At 31.0% G+C, this 20450-nt stretch overlaps 1 protein-coding gene across 1 annotated transcript in view; it reads left to right on the top strand.

Moving 5' to 3' along the window:
• The first annotated feature begins 439 nt into the window (after window positions 1-439).
• Window positions 440-20450, top strand: part of LOC107436823 (tyrosine-protein kinase transmembrane receptor Ror2-like) — a 204475-nt gene continuing 184464 nt past the window's right edge. The window contains exon 1 of the mRNA XM_071177421.1: window positions 440-1356. Within this exon, the coding sequence (XP_071033522.1) occupies window positions 1281-1356 (76 nt within the window). The 5' untranslated portion in view covers window positions 440-1280. The remainder of the gene's footprint in view (window positions 1357-20450) is intronic.

Below are 20450 nucleotides of genomic sequence, written 5' to 3' on the forward strand. Positions count from 1 at the left end.
TGGTTACTATTTTTTTACATTTTTAGGAGCATGTAATATTAATTTTGTATATTAAATATTTTTTTATCTGTGTCAGCTTTTGGCCCATCTCGGGTTTATTATTCATTTACTGATTCCAATGTCTGGATATACTAAGTTTCTCTAGTTCTCTAAGGTATTTTAAATTCAATGCAATAATTTCTATTCAGTATTTATATGAAAACTAACTTAACTAAATTAGGTTAACTTAATGAGATGGGTATCATCTTTAGATTTTAACAACATATCCAACTGATTTCAAGTTGTAAATGTTGAGAAAAATGTTGTCTTCTTCACATGATTTTCCTACGATATTCGCCCAATGAATGAGATAGTCCACTCACTGTTTTGTTGACGTCATTAGCACATGCGCACAAGTAGTAAAGATTGCCGCGCGTTTCTCCGCCTTTAAATTCGACTTCACTCCAAAGACAGTGATAGAGGGGAAAAGTACGCCAAACAGGCGCTTATTCACATTTGGCATCAACTGATGTGATTTACAATCATCCATTGAGTGTTGTAATTTTTATATTCGGGATACAGACTGTTTTTTGCACGTTTTCGGAATACAGACTGTTTTTTGTACTGGTTTCAGGATACAGACTGTTCCAAAGGAGTTAATCTAGTTAAATAAAAATTGGATTTTATATTAATTTAAGTATGAGCAACAGTTTATAAATTTGAATGTCAGTTATATTTTTATGTGAAGCGTTCGTAATCTGATGTTAAGCGTAAAACTTTGTACAATTCGAAATCATTTTGGAATATATGTCACGCCAAAATATTTAAATTATTACAATACAATTTTATCAAATTAAACTTTAAAAAAAAAAACCACGATCTCTCTCTCAATTCAAACTATATCTAACAATGAACAATAAATTTTTTACCTACCCTATAACATTTTAAGACCCAGGTTTGTAATGAATGAAGATTAGTCATTTTTTCCAAAGGAATGTTTTTATTTAATAAAAGGTTCTAGAAACTTTGTAAGATAATCCAAAAAGTATTTTTTTTCACTCCTGTGACAAAGTTACATGAAAATTTTCTATAAATTGAAATTTGCATCACAAAGATAGATTATTTTCGCATCAAGACAATGATTCATAAACAAATGCTAAATCAATCAAGGACGTATTTGTATGGATTTAAAATAGTGTGCTAAGCGAGATAACATTATTCTCGTGAAAAGTCATCATGGTTTCTTCAAACGGTTAGAAATTTCGTGGTAGAGAACACATTGTTCTTGATTTGATACAAAAATGTGTCAACAATCAATTCATTGCCTTTATTGTTTGGTGATTTGGATGGCATTTACGAACGCAGAAATCATTCCAGGTAAGAAATATATTATTATGGCTTTCTTTAGTAAATAGTTTTTGTTTTTTCCATTAAATTATTTACATGTATCAGTATAAGTGTTAAATTTTTGTTATTACAAAAGCAATTATGTATACACAATACATATAAATCAAATGTTACCGATAAAGTATAAAATAACATAGCTACAACAATCTTAACATTATGTTTTCTTGTTAGTGATACAACAAGAATTAATTTTTTTTACTTAAATTATATATTACTTTTTTTAATTTATAACACATACAATAGTAAATTTATTACGAAACTATTACAAAAGCAATGACATGTACACAATACTGATGAATCGACAATTACCGTAAAATGACATTGCTATAACTAACTCAATTTTATGCTTTTTAGTACTTTTTTAATTTAAGACATCTAAGATAGTAAATTTATTTTAAAGAACACTTCGTATAATGTTGTGAAAGTATGACAAGTGTTAATTAATAATTCTTTCTGATTATGTAATATTACCGTTATAAGAATTATTTGCATTAATGTACAAAAAAATAATGCACTCATGATACTTTGAAGTGAAAATGTTAAACTTCAGTATAGTTGTAAAAGTAATGCAGGAAATTTACATTTCATAAATCTATATAAAAGCAGGCTTTTAAGCGACTAAAAATGCAAATTAATGTTTTTTTTTATTGATTTTTAATATTCTTTTTGGCAATCTTAGCTTCACATTATAAATAATAACCAAAACATGAAAAAGTGAAAATAAATAAATTTAACTACATGGATTGAAGTTTTAACACAAATTATGGAACAGCAAATTTTTAATTAGAAACTAAATTCATATTCAAACTTGCATTCTCAGTACTCTTTAATCAAATAATTTTTAGTTATTTGTCACATTCTTTATCATTTTTAATTTGATGAATTTGTGCCTGAATAGCTTGATGATAATCAGTTGGGTTTTTTTTTTCCACCACCAAGTTCATTTAGATAAATATTTTCTTTAAATGACATAGAAATCTCTCTAATAGATTAGTCTCACACAGAAACGGGAATTTCGACGCATCCAACATTAAGCATATTTATTTTTGAAGAAAGATTAGCATATAATCTTTTACAACAATAAATTTATCAAATATATCAGTGCGTAAAGCAAAAAGGTTTTAAGGGTGACTTACATGAATTAATTATTCGGTTAAGGAATTTCTTTTGACTTATTGATGGCTTTGTCTCTCAACGAAATGATGGTTTATAAATATAAAACAAAAATCATATTCATGTTATAATAGGTATAAGGTTTTTTTCTATAAAAAAATACCTTAAAACCTTAATCTCTCACAGTAAAATCTCTAATAGTTAGAAGGTTTTTTTTCCATTAAAATAAATTTGAATGTGAAAATATATATTTCTTGCGCCATATTTATGTTTTAATTATGATTAATTTTTTATCTTTAACAGCAGTAAATTTGTACGTTAAAACATAAAATCATTATCAATATGCTTAAAAGTTTTATTTAGATTAATTTTATTAATCGACAGATTTAAAATAAATTTTAATAACTCTTAAAAATTATTTAACACTGAGAGTTAAAAGAATCAGCAAAATTGCAGAGACATAGGAGATAAGTGAAAGAAAAAAGAACAAGAAACTGCGGTTGTTCGATAGGTATTGCTTGACTAAAGAATCTTTTTCGAAATGCTACGTCATAGATTCGCAAGATGGCGAATTTTTGCTTACTTGAATTAGCAATAATATATGATTAAAACGTTCTTCAAGAAATATCAAATATGCTAAATAGTAAGAAGTACTTAAATCTCGGCAGAGCCGTGGTGGCTCAGGGGATAGAGCTTTCGCCTTCCAATCAGATGACCCGGGTTCGAATCATAGCGATGACCGGTCGATTCAAATTCCGCATCCGGCTTGCACTGATTACAGACCTGACGTAAAGTATCCTCAGTGGGTTTTCGTGGTTTTTCTTTTTATGCAACGCAAATGCGAGTTAGTTTAATCAAAAATCCTCTATGGAGGCAAATGTTTCCTAATATTTGATCCAGGAGTTTCTTTGTCTTCTGCATTGGGTTCAAAGCTACGGAGTTCAACATTAGTAATCGTAAACCCGAAATTGGGTCGTTTGTTCAACGAAGGATAGAAAATCGAGAATGAAAGTTCGGCAATACATAAATTCGAGCCTCACAAAATAACTGAAGAACTGAAAGTTCTCTTTTTTTCTTCTCTTTTCCCCTTTATTATTTTAACGTATTTTTCACGCTTTGGCCACTTATGTTTTAATCTTCAAGTAGATTAACACTGCTTACTTGACCCTAGCGAATCTCATAAAGTAATAGATATTTTAATAATTAAGACGTACCACTATTTTATAATTTCATTACAAAGGGTGATACAAGTACATTCTTACTATGTCGTAACAAAATTCTGATTGAACATTTTGTATGAAACTTATTTTGTCGAATTACATAGGGGACGTAGATGAATGTCTACTAGTTTGTACGATCGTTAAAAACGATTTTTATTATTCGTGGAAGCATTTATGATTTTATTTTATTCAATTCTAGTTTTTAAAAGTTTCAAAATAAAAAAGTATTTTACTTACTATTTCAAATCAGTAATTCAACTGTAAGTAGATGAGACATATTAGTTAATAGGTTTATGGTTTAAGAGTGGGAATAACCCATTCCATATTTAAAATTTAAGAATAACGCTAGGGTCCAAATTTTTTGGTGCATTTGTACAAGTACTTGATCTTGCCTAATTCGGGTGTGGGGGTTTTAGACATGGCTGAAAGCTCTTATATAGCAAGACGGAAAAGAGCAAAAACTGGTACGAAAAACATTTCATTCTGTCATTTTCTTCAAGAAAAATAAAATATTTGTAACTATCAAGATTTATTTTATACTTTAAGCATATATATAAAACTGCTCCTTTTCANCAGGCCATATGGCTAGATTCTTAAGTTCTGATAAAAGTTTTATGAGAGATCCATTTGCTTTAAAAATTTCTACTTTGGTTCGCTACCACTAGAAAGAATTATTTTCAAAATTCTCATAAGTTGGAGGGTATGAAGTACTTGATCTTGCTTAATTCGGGTGTGGGCTGAAAGCTCTTATATAGCAAGACGGAAAAGAGCAAAACTGGTACGAAAAACATTTCATTCTGTCATTTTCTTCAAGAAAAATAAAATATTTGTAACTATCAAGATTTATTTTATGCTTTAAGCATATATATATAAAACTGCTCCTTTTCCAAGATAAAGCATGTATTGTTGAATAGTTTAAAAAAAGAATAAGTAAACTCTTCCCGAAAACTAGCTATAACTGAAATGGTTTTACTACCAGCCTTTCTTTTTTTTCCGTCTCGTTTTCAACCCTGGTTTTAGATCTAAAATTGGTTTCGTTCGGAAAGCTACAGATTTTTTTTTCGAAACTGTACTTCCCGTTTAGTTTAATTTTTTGGAAAAGGCCAATGGCTGGTGTATTTAGCTGTCCAAGTTTCATAAAAACAACAACAGTTTAATTTTTGTTTTACTGTACGAGTTTATAAAGAATGCACAGGTTTATATTCATAGATATACAATTGTCACTCCCTTGAAAATGACACATAAGACAATAAATCTTAAAGCACCGAATCATAAATTGATATGGATTTTCACCTTTTTGAATCACTTCCAACGTGAAAGCGAAATAGCGACTCTTAGTACTTCACTTGAGTGAATTTTAAAAAATCCTAGTGAGAAATTCCAATTCAAACTGTAGCTTTGCAGATATGCAAAGGGATCCAGTGAAGGGTTAACTTTTCGAAAATGCTATTTTACTATCATTTTGTAAACTCTTTCTAAGTAACAAGTTGGCAGCCGTACAGGAGAAACGCAAGACTTCTAAAATGTTTAAGTGACGATAAATTTCAAAACATTCGAAACAAGCATTGACTTCACTTCGTGAGACTTTGCCAACGATGAACACACTGTTGATACTTTTCTATGTTATGTAAAAGAATACATTTTATATTTAAAGGCTCTAATGTCGTTTGTTATCAGATGCTGATATGTTCCACTACCTTTTCTCTAGAAAGTAAATAATACCAAATCGTGCCTACCGAAATAATTTTGCGTCATCGAAATTGAGATTGAAAACTTTGAAAATATATTTTGAATCTTTAGACTAAAGAAGCTCATTTATTTACTTTGTAACATTTAAGTCGCTAACAGTTTCACAAATTTTCCTTGAAAGGAAGAAATATTTTAAAGTGAAGGGCCTTTTTGAAAATTAAAATGAAATCTGCATGGCTAATAGCTTGATTAGGAAGTCCTTATCGATCATCTAAGAAGGGCCTGCGGGTCTTAAAGTATTTCGAGTAAAGGATAACAGAACCGGGTTCGTAAAGTGAAGTTTTCGCATTTTAGTTCGTTAACCTTTTAATCTTTGAAGGGGACCTCATTAAGATGATAACTTTAAGAGAGTTTAATTACTTTTCATTAACGAGCAACGGAAATTAAATGCAAATTTTTCCCGCCCAAAAAGTCAAGTGTATTTCGAAATCAATTATCCTATTTCCTAATTCCTTTCATTGCTAGTAAACTTTTAAGGAATAATTCCTATCTGAGTTCTAAATAATCTTATATGAAAGGCTAACGTAATACGACTATCTTTAGCTTTTAATCCTTTGCTCGGAGAAAACAAAACATTCTTTCGTTCAGAAGTAATTAAATTAAACAAACAACATCCGCATTGATTTAATATAAATGTTCTTTCAAGAAGCAGTAGTTTATCGAATTTCAAGCTTAGTTTAAATAAGTGCGCTCCCTTGTTTCTACCAGTTTGGATAACTATTTTATTTTGATATTTTATGTCTGGCACGTATTTAGAACCTTTAAAGGAATGTAAAAAATACAGTGGAAGTTTAATTTCTATCTGATTAAGAGTTGAACATTAAATACAAAAGTATGTATAATCAGGGCTGCCAACTTTTATTATGTCTGACACTTATTTTAAACCTTTAAAGGAATGTAAAAAATACAGTGGAAGTTTAACTTCTATCTGATTCAGAGTTGAACATTAAATACAGAAGTATATATATTCAGGGCTGCCAACTTTTTACACTTTTTGTTAAAATTTATTCTAGTAGTAGTTAAATTCATGTTTGAATTATTTTTTATTCATTTAAACTTATTTTCCACACCACAACATATAAAAGTTCATCTGTAACGCCACTTTGTTCTAGCTCCATCATGGTGAGGCCTTTAAAATGTAGTCAAAAAAACTAAAAATTCAAAAAAACTTTGGTTTTTAAATGTTTACCACGCTATAATATATATTTCATAAAGCACAGTAGCTGGCTGGCCTATATATTTAACACAATTTCATCTTTACTCAATACCAGTTTTGACGGTTTTCCCATAGGATTTCACAGTTACGGAAAGATAAATAGTTAAATGTGTATATTTTCGAATATAAAATTTTAACGTTTACGTATGCAAAATAATTTATATATTGTCGTTGGTTGGTTGGTTGGTGTCGTATCCTCTATTGAATCATATTTCATGGTGTGCTTGAATAGTTTTTGTTATTTCTATGGCATTAAAAGAATACAAATCCTCTTCTTTGGGGTAGATTAAGAGGTGAAGGCCTGCAGCGCAGTTAAAAACATGATATATATATTGTCGTTGTAAAAGTAAATAGAATGTGAATATTGATTAAAATCCAGTTGTACTTTTATTTCGCTATTATTAACGTATTTATTAAAAGCGCATTTATTAAAATTTATTTTATTTATTTATTAAAAGCGCATTATAATCATTATATATTTATAAACAAAATGATCATTTTCATGAACTTTTAAGAAAAAGTTAACTTTAAAGGAGATCACGAATGAAGAACGGTTTGAAAAGCTGATTCTGAGAAAAAACGGATTCGTACACAGCGATGCCTATATATACTATGTAACAACTAGGGAGTCTGCCGGTCACGAAAGTTTACGTAGTCTTTATTATAAATTCGATGATTTTCGGGTCAAATGATATAACTCGATTTTTCTGGCGAATCTGATATTGAGGAATTGGAACTAGTTCTTTAGAAAAAAGTGGTAATTAACAGATCCCTTGAAAGAAAATTTTTGTTTGAGATGGTAGACACTCTTATTACACCCCTTGGGGGGGACTAATTTTTAATGAGTCACTCACTGATTCGTCACACTCACTGATTCGTCGAGTCTATGTTGTCCTATGTTCTCAGGTCATAAGAGAATAAGCTTATGCTAGTTTGACATAGGGGAGAGGGGGGCACATGTGAACAGGGGGCACATGTGAACATGGTATGTTTTACCAATATGATTTGAAATAAAAAATCTCAAAAAATTTTCAATTGATGGCAGTACTAGTCCTACCTCTCTGAAAAACTTTCAGAGCAATGAGACATTTTGTTGGTCTATTCTGACAATTTCTTTGTATCAGCTGGTGTTGCATATATTATAATCGCTCGCTTCTCCAAGTGAAAGCATAATATGAATCAACTAATAAACTAAAATTAACTATTGCAGATCATTATATGAACATTCAGGTAAGCTTATGACAATTATTCTTTTTTTTTACTCAATTAAAAGTTCTTTATTTTTCAAGTTAGGTTTAAGAAGGATGATGGGGGCACTTGTGAACAAAACATCTGGGGCAGATGTGAACAGTTCACAAGTGCCCCTACATAGTATTAAGATTATTATCCTCATGATATTATAAGTTTAAAAAATATGTATGCATTTAAAATTATCATTATTTAATTTTCCATAATTAATTTATTAATTTTTCCTTTAAAAAATTTTTTTTTTATTAAATGGTTGATCGCGCATCACGCATATTAACTGATACACCTGAGAAAATAGAATTGTTAAAGCTACAAATGAAAAGATAGAAAAAATGAAAAAAAAAAAATGAAAGAGTATTAGAGAAGAAAGAAAAAGGCCCATTACAACACCCGTGGAACATGAAGTTGCGAAAAACCCAATTACGGATAAATTATTGTACAGCTGAAAAATTATTTTCTTATTGACAGTACTGTTGTACAATTTAAATTCACATAGTAAGCTACAACCCCCTCAGTATAATGCGTATCTATATCTGTTATATTAAAGATTTTTTTTCTTTGAAATATGATGATTGCTTTGTGTTTTTAATCTTGTTCATATGTGCCCCAGGCCTGTTCACATGTGCCCCCAATAGGGGCACATGTGAACAATTGAAGTCATTTTTCTAAAATATTATAAAGTAAAGAAATATTTTATTGAAAAATCTCAAAAAATTCCACAAGACAAAGAAAATACTATTTAAAGAAATGGACTTTTTTACTACGAAAAATTGATGATATTTTTTGAAAAGTGAAGAAATATAAAAATTTGTTCACATGTGCCCCCCTCTCCCCTATCTGAAAAAAGTGGTGAACTGTATAAACCTACGAATTGTTTAGAAATAGTGGTGTATATGAATCTACTAAATTGAATTTATTAAGCCAAGAATCACAATTAATAAACTACCACTTGAAAATATTTATTCGTTGTCCTGAGCAAGTTGGCATCTCTGTGTATCACATAAACAAAACTATTTTTGTGTGTTCTATATTGCATTAATTTCTTCAAACTATTTTAGTAACGATAGGAATATAAAAAAATTAAAAATGTACTCGAATTATGTGTTTTTAATAATCTTGGCTTCGCTAGTCACCGCTGACCCCCAGTGCATTCAACGTGTTAAAAATGGGCATAAACTGTTCTTTCTAATCGATCTTCTATAATGAATAAATAGCAATCACTGAGGTTAGTGCAGCCTGTCTAAAAGCATTTTCTAGGGTTGGCAGCAATTTTAGTATTGACGTATCACAATTAACATGCCATAATTAAATAGTTTTAACAAATCACAAACCCAGATTAAACCCAGATATACATTATCAGTACATCTCCTTTGAATTACAGACAGGGAACACCAATGATCGCAGATCATGAAGTCACTTGACTTGATAGGTGGTGGAGCTGAGTACCTGTCCGCGTTGCGGACGTCTCACTTTTTCTTCTGAGGCACACATTAGTAAATAGGATTAATAAGTAGATATACTTGAGATTCATTCTGTTTCAAAAAATAATGGTTGCCAAAAAACGGTGGACGTTCATTAATTTCACACGTTTAGTGCTTTGCGACATATTTTGTATGAGCGTTGTGCTGGAAAGGTGGAAATAATTAGGACGAAAAGTTTTATTTTTCAACTTTCTTTTACGTCTTGTGACTTTACCGATCTCTGTGTATTAATCAGAAAAAGGTTTGAATACTTATCGTAAAATAGAAATAGCGTAATGGCCGGTACAGCCTGGTCGGTAGGGCGCTGGGCCCATGCCCGAGAGCTCGTGGGTTCGAACCCCGCCGACCGAAGACTCCCCGTGTAGTAAAGTGACTGATGCACATTAAATCTGTGGAGTTGCAAAAGTCCTCCATGTTCCTAGAACAAATCAATACCTCTGGGGATACTGGATAGGAGATCTCTGATTCAGGTCAAAATTACGATCTGTGGATGGATGTATGAATGGGTCCGCCCTACAAACGAGTGCGACGTTTGGTGTGGCAGAAATCGAATTCTTGGCCATAGATGGCTCTACTGCAAAACAAGAAACGCACACTCTGCCTTAAATTTGCTCGGCTTTCACCAAGCAGGCTTGCAAGCGGCATTAGAACCAACCAACCAACCAAATAACGTTTAGAACATCCTTCTTCTAATTTTTCCGCAATTTGATAAATTAATCCTTTTGCTTAGTTTTCTTCCTTTTTTGCTTATTTAGCAATAACATTTTGTGTAACATTAGTTATGACTCCTCTCTAACTAATTAGAATTGATTTTTTCTTATGACGTGAATATTTGCAGTGACACACATAGAAAAGCATTTTTTCCCCTTAAATTTTATCATCTTATCTCCATCTTATCATCTCTACTTTTCTGCACGAAGTTTCAACAGCCGCATTATACTGCCTATTTCTGGAATGAGATGCCATGAATCAGTCCCTCATGAACAACTACTCAGGAAACCACAACAAAAGGGGGAAAATAGGGAAGGATTCTTTATGAGACTTTGGGAATGATCCAGAATTCATTTGAATATGAATGCTAGTCGGATAAGATCTTCCAAATTGTCCCAACTTTCGAATGCAAAGCAGGGGAAGATGGAAGAAAGAAATGGAAACCATCTCTTGTGCTGCTGCGTATGAAAGTGAAGTGATATTTACTCTTTGAGTAGAGAAGTCCTCTTCTCGATTCTTCATGCTGTGGTATTTATTACTGAAGGTAGGGCCTCCTGCAGCTGAAAGCCTCCTCACGGTTTTTCATAGGTTGTCTGACCAGGCCACTATGAAGGTAAACCAGTTTACGAAAGAGCCATGTAATACAAAATCTGTTAAAGATTTGAAAGTGGTAGCAAATATATGTCAAAAAATTTGCGTCATTTAGGAATATGATTGGTTTGTCTTATTTACTTGTCAACCACTACAGATTAAATTCTGAAATATGTATGATAAATTTTTCTGAATTATTTTAAAAATAGAATCATGCACAACTGGTTCGCTATATAAATAATCTGGATAGACTATTTATAAAATTCCGTATAGAGACTTTCTGATGTAGGTGGTGATGGGCGATATCGGTATAATTGGCCAAACCTCTGATGATTTTAGTATTTTCCAACGAAATTCTAAAAAAATAAACGAAGGTAATCTATTATTTTTCTATTCTAATAGGAAAAATAAATGTCTTCTATTCTAATAGAAGATAATCTATTATTATCTATCAAAATTGATAATCGTGTAAATTGCGAACTGGTGAGCGAATTAGAACCTTTTTTTTGTATATTTTTAGAGTACATATTTTATAAAGTCTAGCATATTTCTCAAAAAACTTTNACGAGGATGATAAAGTTCCTCCAAATCACACAACAGTATTGAAAGCTTTAGACACTATTCGTGACTATTTATAATTTAATTTTGCTTCTGAAACTTCCCTTTATCCCATTTATATGAACTAGAGGAAACTGTTTTTAAAATACGTCGGCAAAAACAAATACAAACATGTATTAAGATTATTTTATAAGGAAATAAATTGTATTAAGGTATGTTAAATTTTTTCTTTGTATAATTATAGTACTAAATACCAAAGCAGTATAAATATTAACATTTAATCTTTAGAAACATATTTATTCATATTGTCACTGCAATTTACGTTGCGTTTTAGAATTTTGAAGTTTTTCACTTATGCGCCTCTTTCACTTATGCGCCTTTTTCTCTTGGCACCTTACACCGGTGCATAAGTGAGAGTTCACTGTAATTAAAAACACGGTGAATAACTACTAAGTAAATTTTGCTAATATTTGACTATTTTTTTTTTTTTTTTTGCTTTTGAAAGGTATAGCATGACCAATGTGCTGTAAAGTGGTGAATTATATAAGCCTACGAATTATTTAGAAATAGTGGTGGATATAAATCTACTAAATTGAATTTGTAATTCAAGAATCACAATTGAGAAACTACCACTTTAAAATATATATTTGCTGCCCGGAGCAAGTTGGCATCTCTGCCAAGTGCGTCCTTAGTGACATACTTTAGCTCTTTTATATTTTAAGAATAGCAGCTGCTAATCGTTTGAAAGCAATTAGTTTTACATTTCTAGTGGCTTGTAACATTTCATAAAATGTAGTGTCGCCAAATTGTCTATACTGTACTGGAAAGGGTAAAAGATATCGATAATGTATATATTACCGAAATCAAAAGAATGTCGACTTTCACCGGTGAATCTCAACAATCACAAAGTCGCTTTAGAGTATGTCCGAAATATTTGCTATATCCGGTATGATATTAATTTATTCTTTGATATTATTATATTAATTCGATATTTTAATATCTGCTAAGGATAGATTAGGAGAAAGATCAGTGGTTGGAGTACCCATTAAATGCATACTGGACCTTAAAAAAACATTGATGTACGGGATACCGAACAGTGGTACTGAACCTTGAAAAAACTTTCATGTAAGGCATACTGAGCAAATGCATACCGGGAAGAGACACTTAGCTAAACCTAGCGTATATTTCGGACATTTACCAAAGCAACTATGAGATTGTTAACATTCACCGGTAGAAGTCAGCAACCGCCAATTTCGGACATTTGCAGTAACACATATAGTTCAAGAAATTAATAATCAATGTCAAATGACTTTTTATTTTATTTTAAATAGAATCATTTAAGCTATTCTTGCAAAAATGCTCACAAAATAGCTAATTAAGTTATTTTTAATAATAATAAAATTTTCATTATTAACAATGCGAAATTTGATAGAGTTTTATTCTTTAAATACTTAAAGAATCTGTAATTTTCCATCAATTTGTACTTCAATAAAAAGTTTGAACCAAAATTAAACAAAGAAAAAAACTTGAGTAAAATATTGTTACATTATTTTTAAACTTCTTTAAAATGTAGCGCACGCACCCAATTATACTTCATCAAGGGGTGGAAGATGGAAAATAATCGTTTGCTCCAAAGTACTTAACCCTTGTAGGAATATTCTTCCAAAGTTTTCACCCTACCAACTTTCTCATAAATACCGAAACATATATCCCCATTTTCTTCTTCCATAATTGAAGTTGGCGAGGCTGGACACTTGAAGTAAGGAGAGGGTAAGATGATGAGGAAAGGTATATGCAGATGAGGTATTCATAATTGCAGTTCAACATTACTGAAGTGTAAAAGAGTATACTTTTTTTCCTTCCTTTCTCTAAAGATCCGGAATTTCGAGAATTTAATAAAAGTCTTGTTAGAATAAGGAATGAAGAAAGAAGAAGAAGAAAAAAAAAGGAAAAACGGAGTTTGTGATGAGATTCTCAAACTCTGATTGTGCTTGAAATTTTAATTTGGATCTTTAATGAAGTAAGCAGAGATTTTGAAGTTCGAACATCTTCTGCTGCGTGAGTCTAGAAATTTATTTCACATTTTTAAATGAAATATTAAATCATTCTCAGTAAAAAATTGTGTTTATAAAACTACTAGGGAGCTAAGCATCTACACGGTTTTTGTAGATAGTTTGATCAGACCTAAATGAAAAAAACACAAGTTTACGAAAGAAGCACTTAATAGAAAATCTAGTAAAAATAAAATAGTGGTAGTAAATATGTATCTAAAAATTTGTTTAATTTTTCAATTTGATTGGTGTGTCTTAGTTACTTGATAACCACTACATATTCAATTTTCAAATATATATATGATAAATTTCTCTCAATTACTTTTAAAAAAGAATTTGGAATTATGCTCACAACTAGTTCACTTTTTAATAGTAATTTCAACCTATTAACCGACGACCGGCGAGTGGAAGGGGATGGGAACTGTCCTTGCATCAGAAAGGTCCTGGGTTCGAATCCCGGGCAAGGCATGGATGTTTCTTTCTCTCTCTGTGTGTTCTATGTCCTTTCTCTGTGTGTTCTATGTCCTTTCTCCGTGTGTATGAATGTTACTCGCCCTATAAACGGGTTGTGGTTGTGTGAATGGCGTGGCAGAAATCGAATTCCTAGCCATAGATGGCGCCACTGAAAAACGGGAACAATCGCACCCCCACTGCCTAAACAGGCTTACGACAAAAAAAACCCTATTAACTTACAGCATCTTATTTCAAGGAAAGTTCTAAAACTGAAATATAAATAACGTTTAAGTTGGACTGTAAATCTTGTTTTTAAACCTTAAATACCGAGTGTTTTTTTTTCCAGGAATGGTTCAAAAATAAATTGCTATAATAATAGTAAAATAATAGTTTCTTAATATAATAATAATTTTTTAGCGTAACATAGTACTAATAGTTTCTTAAAATAATATGATAATTAGTTTTATGTTAGGACTTAAATGAAATTAAATGACAAATTTGTTGTATATACAGTTTGAGATATTATGTGACAATCCTTCATTGCCTAGCGTTTTCTTTTAAGTAATGATTATAGAAAAGGAATTATAAAAGCATAAACAATTATGTTTTCTGTTTAAGTTTGCATTTAATTTTATATCATAAAAAAATAGTTCACTTAAAATTATGGGAGATTTGTATGAGATGCTTTGTTTTCCTAAAAATAACTTTTTTTCTAATTTAATTTTTAACTTTAAAACTAGGATTGTATTGATTGAACACAAAAATTTACATTTAATTCCAATCAGCAATGCGCAAAGAACCTGAAACAATTTAAATATTCCAATAAAGTCTGTATTAATCGAAAAACACTTCTCTCCAATATCGAACGACACTGTGTTGCAAATACTGCAAAAGATATTTCAATAATCTTTCACAAATAATATTCGAACATTCCTTGAATGAATTCTTAATTCCCAATCATGGCTGCATTCAATATTAACATTCAAGTTATGAATACAATAATTATTGTACATCTGGCATCAGTAATTTGACTTTGTGTCACCGTAGGGACTTCTTATCACTCTCACTCCCCCCCCACAGACCCCCGTAACGAATTTCCTGCCTTCATTACCACCAAAACTCGTCGGAGGGTTAATTAGAGCGAACGCCACCCAGCAATCGGAGATTCTACTTTGTTTGCTTCATGGCCTAATTCAATTTGAAGCGTACCCCCTCTTTACCAACCCCCCAGGATCTTCTCTTGTGAAGTGCGAGAATCCGTGTCTAGAGCAAATGAGATTCATCCTGCCGGAAACGGATCGGGCTCTGAACTCCCGGACATTCCGGGAGATGGAAGCTCCGGAATGGCTGGCGGGAAACATACCCAGATTGCCTCTATAATTATCTATCATCTTCAGGAATTTCTGCTGGTCAACTGTATTGGGAATGCGAATTAAATAAATGCATCATATTTAAAATAAATATTAAAATTAAAATTTGCTTTATTTTGATCTTTGAGAAGTTAAAAGCTACATTCATAAAAATACGACAGAAATTAAAAATAGGTATCAGAAAATGTAAAGTATCATTATACTTGTACATTAAGACAATATAAAATTCTTGAGCTAATTATATAGACGGTCTGTTTAACTTACTTATGAAATCGATGATTTGTTTTTGAAATTTTATGGTTATGATAAAACCTCCGAGAAATTCGGAATAGTTAGCTGCTGTGGATGTGCATGATCGCAATGCTCTTGGCTTTTCTTGATGAAATTTTTGGATTTGCCCTCAGAGGGGTTGAAAAGAAAACTACGGTATAACAATAAAAAGTATTCAGAAGACCGGCCTGTGTAGGAGTCAGGGAACTGGCCTAACATCAGAAAGGTTCTGGGTTCGAACCCCGGCAAGACATGGATATTCTTCTTTCATTCTCTGTACTATCCGTCCTTACTGTGAGGGCAACGTTGACCCACCTAATATGGTACCCTTGAAAGAGTGGTCAACAAATTCTGCTCTTTAGATGCCTGTATGATGAAATGCCATTCTCCAGGTGGGCATTGGAAAAAAATAATAAAAAGCATTCAAACCAATGCAACTAAAGTCAGTGAGTAGGTGAGTAAGTTGAGCACGGAATAGGTGAGTAAGCTGATCACGGAATAGTTAAGCTGATCACGGAATAGTTAAGCTGATCACGGAATTGTAACTATTATCTAAAATATCTCACGTCCCGCAGTGGACTGATCGTTAAGACACGGCTCTCAGCAGGTCACCGAAGTCAAACATCACTGGCTGTGGTCAGTGTGCAGGGGGGTGACCACTTGGGTCAGTCTGTGTTGGGACCGAGGGTGTGCGGTATTGGTCCTCGTTAAACTGTTCTACCGTAAAGTGATCGACTTCGCTTGCAGGTCGTCGGGGTACCGAAGCGGGGGTGCCATCTCCTCTGCCGAGGATCAAAATTGTGATGCCATGTCTTCGAATCATCCTCATTGATGTTTTCCAGACCGTCGCCAATAGCCCATTGTGCAGCTCTAGTGTGACGTAAATGAACTACAACAACAACTAAAATATCTCACAGTAAAACAAGACTGTATTTGCGCAGTTATAAATTCGCATTCTGAGTGGAACTGTATTAATTACTGTAAGCAATGTTGCCGTAGAATGGTAATAATTCATTTTATGTGTAAAAATAAAACACAAAGTCATCAAATACAATTAATAAAAATGTGATTGATTGATGAATGATTGGTGAATGATTTGGAAAAATAATAAAGCTCATCTGCTAAAAATCAATAAAATATATTTAGTGAACAATATTATCAGTCTCTTTAAAAAATCATAAAATAAGTGCTCTACTTAAATGAAAAATGTTTCTTTATATTGTCAAAATTTTTTTTGCACTTCACTCATTTTATTTTTCGATTAAAATAAAAGTTTTCATATCCTGTTTCTGAATTTCAAAACATTTATAGTGAAAAAATATTAAACAAAGATGTATTGGAATATATAAAATAATTCTTCAGCTTTCTGTGAATATAATTAAGTATAGATCTTAAAACCAAATAACAAATATTTAGTCTTATTAAAGAAGCATTTTTTTTCTTATTCAAGATTATTATTTTTTTCATTTAATAACCTTCATTATATTTATGAAATTTCAGACCTTGTTCTTAAATAAAATTTTGAAAAAGAAAAAAACAATTATTTAATAATAAATAATAAAACTTAGCAGATGAACAATAGTAAGTTAAACCACTCCAATTATTTATTAATTATAATAATAATTATAATAAATATTATTAATTAAATTTTGCACTTAAATAATAATAAAGAAAGATTCTACATCTTAAAACTGCATTCTTTCTTATATTGATTACAAACTTTTAATTTAATATTTAAAAATAAAAATAAGTTTATTATAAAATCAAATTAAATAAATAGGCACTATTTTAAAATAAATAACTGGGCTATTTAGTTTACTTTAAATTTTAAAATTACGAATTTTGAAAGTCTTTTTCTACTAGAAAAGTTCATTCGATTTCCTCGTTGCTAAATTAGAAAAATTACATTTACTGTCTATTTACTTTCTTAAAGCCAGCTGGCTCATAAGGCCACGAGTCTTTTTTTTAAATGAATGAAAATAAGTAACTAATGAAAATAGGTAAGAAATAAGTAACTTCTTACTTATTTTCATTAGTTACTTATTTTTATGAAAATAAGTAACTAATTTTATTTTAGAATAGTTTTTGTTTCATTTCATTTTGCCTAGTGTTACCTAATCACGAAAATTTTAATTATACTAATACAAATTTTAATTATTTTTTAAATATTTTTTCAATACAATGAAACATATTCCAAAATATTTACATCTTTTAAAATTTAAAACTGTTCAATATGATATATTTCAATGAATAGAATGAAACAAAGGAAAATATTCGAAAATATTAAATAGTTACTTAACACTAGAAAGACTGAAACTTAGTATATACCTATATTGCTCAAAAGCAGTCAAAATGATTGCATTGTAAAAGAATAAATAATGTGTAAAGAAATTTGCTTAAAATTAGTTTTTAATATTTTTTGTATTATTTACAGTTATATAACAAGTTATTAGTAAATATTAACACCAAAAAAATTATATGTTGTTCATAAAATTGTTTCATTATATAAATCATTGAAATTAAAACCAGTCAAAATGACTTCCTTATTAGGCAATCTGGTGTTAATAAGAAAATTGTATTCAAATAGATGTCTCAGGTTGATTTAACATGGAAGATGTTGAACCACTCTTATCCATCTGATGAGCTATCTACAATCATTACAGTAGATTTCAGAGCGGAATTCTTTTATTTAAAATAAATAAAATTGTTGCTGCTCTAAGTTCTACGCCTGGAATTTTAAGCCTGATGTTCAGTAGAGTAGCTTTCGGTTCGGAATGCATCTATCTCATATCCATTTTTCAGTATAAGTTATTCATCTAACCAAGGCGTGCGAAGATTCTTGGCGAAATTCCAAGAGCAAAAAACGTCTGAAACCAGCCAAGAGTTAAGTGGTCCGTAATATGTTCCTAAAAGAAATATTTTTTTTTGCCATTAAAATGCAGTATAAGACATTCTAAATTTGCGTGATAGTTTGCGATCATACGCGTTTCTAGACTAAGCTTTATTTTAAAAGCTAAACACGTTCCTCCTGACATATACATAGTTCCTAAAGTTATTTCCGGGAGAATTGTTCTACCATATTTCAAAGTTTCATTTTAGAATTCGTTGAAAATTCCTTGCTGATTTTATTTAGCCTGGGACAACATTGTTTCTTTAATATAAATGGCTCTGAACACGTGTCGCTGTTTCTGTTATAAATAAATATTTTATATTCCTTCGTAATAAATAATGCCGTTTTTAGAATTAATTTATTGTTTAGAGTTTCGGTTCTTTAAAGTTTACATTTGGATATATTTTATTGAAGAAATGGTGCGCCGAGGGTTGCTCATAGCTGTATGAAAGTTTCATTGGACAATTTTGGCTGATCATTGATTTGATTAATCATCATTGTTAGAACTTCGAATAAAAAGTACAGTAGAGCCCCGAATATCCACGAAATTGGATAGCAAGCACTCTTCTGACTCTTCTATGCTTAATTAAACTTTCATTAAACTTTCGGAAGTAAGGTTTAATTATAAATTTATCGACAATGTTTACTTTAGGGTCTTTTAGCATATTGATGTTGGTTGTACCTCGAAATAAGTAAACTTTTTCTAGCGGGTAGGTAGTACAGTATTACACACAGCCACATCGAAATTTTAAATTTGATTTAACTCAACTTTTAAATTAAAATTTAATAAAAAAAAATAGTTTTCATGTTTTTCAAAGAACTTGTTAACATAACTAAAAATTTTTAATAAATAACTGTATAAATATGGCCATAGATAGAAATTCAGAAGTTCGATCTGCTAACAATATTAAAATTGGTCCCGAAAAAAAATTAAGTTGAGTTAAAATTGTTAAATATTGCTAACATTTAAGAATTTTATTGTACCTTTACCAACTCTAATTTATCTGTGTAATTATGGTCTTATATATTTCTTTAATCGTAAATTATCGAAAATCAAGAGCAAAATAAAAAAAATGGAAGAAGCAAAGTATGAATTTTACTACCACTTTAAATGTTCAAAAAATCTCCACTTTAAAATTCCGAAATCTGCATGAATAAAATCTAAGTTGACTATTTGCAAACTATAAGACATCTTAACTTTTAGGACTGTCAACTGATAAGTACGGCGGTAAGAACTTAATAACTATCACTCGGAGAAGTTATGTAAGTTTATCTTATACTTTATCCTTTCGCATTCAGAGTACTGCAAAATGCTATTTAAAATATCTGATGCAATATTACTTAATTAACAATTAATTATCATTATAAATGAGGAAACGAAATATTAAGATGCAAAAAAATTTAAATTTCAAAGTAGTGACTTTTGATGTCGTATAAGAGGTGACAACGGAGTGCTTAAGGTTAAAAGGCTGAGATGACTGATAAAAAGTTGAGCCACGATTACTCAGTGGTTAAGGCACTGGACTATCACTATAAAGAACTGGTGTTTGATTCCCAGTGGCGGCTTGAAGTCCAATCCGCTTCCAACCTGTCTGGATACCAACCTGCATGTGAAGTAAGGCGGGTCTGTGCTCAGTGCTGACCATATTGCCACTATCATGCTGTTGGAGCCGAAATTGTGGAGCCTTAACCTCTATGGCCCACAACAGGCTGTTGCGGGAATGCTTTACTTTAACTGATACAAAGTAGTAATTGATATGCTTTTTTGAATTATTTATAGTTGTAGAAAAATAACTTTGAGACTAAGTACATAATTGTTATAAATTCGGTAAATTGTAAAGTTGGCATCTTCAAGAGTTATTTGTGGTCATTGCCTTGATACTGAGCCTATAGACTGACAATGTATAAATATTACTCCAACTCTGCGGAAATTTATCGCGTTTTTATTTCGCTTCAGATTAGAAGCACAGTATGTATTTCAACGAAACTTGCTGTGTTAAAACACTGAAAAATATATGGTTCTTCATTATAGAGCCGAAAATATAGTATATCTTTCTATGTGGCATCATTTGGGGATTTTTCACGTTGCTTAGCTTAAACCATTCATTAAGTTAAAAAAATAGTCCCAAGATACTGAAGCGGT

The sequence above is a fragment of the Parasteatoda tepidariorum genome, chromosome 1 (assembly GCF_043381705.1).
Source record: "Parasteatoda tepidariorum isolate YZ-2023 chromosome 1, CAS_Ptep_4.0, whole genome shotgun sequence".
In the NCBI taxonomy this organism is placed as follows: Eukaryota; Metazoa; Arthropoda; class Arachnida; order Araneae; family Theridiidae; genus Parasteatoda; species Parasteatoda tepidariorum.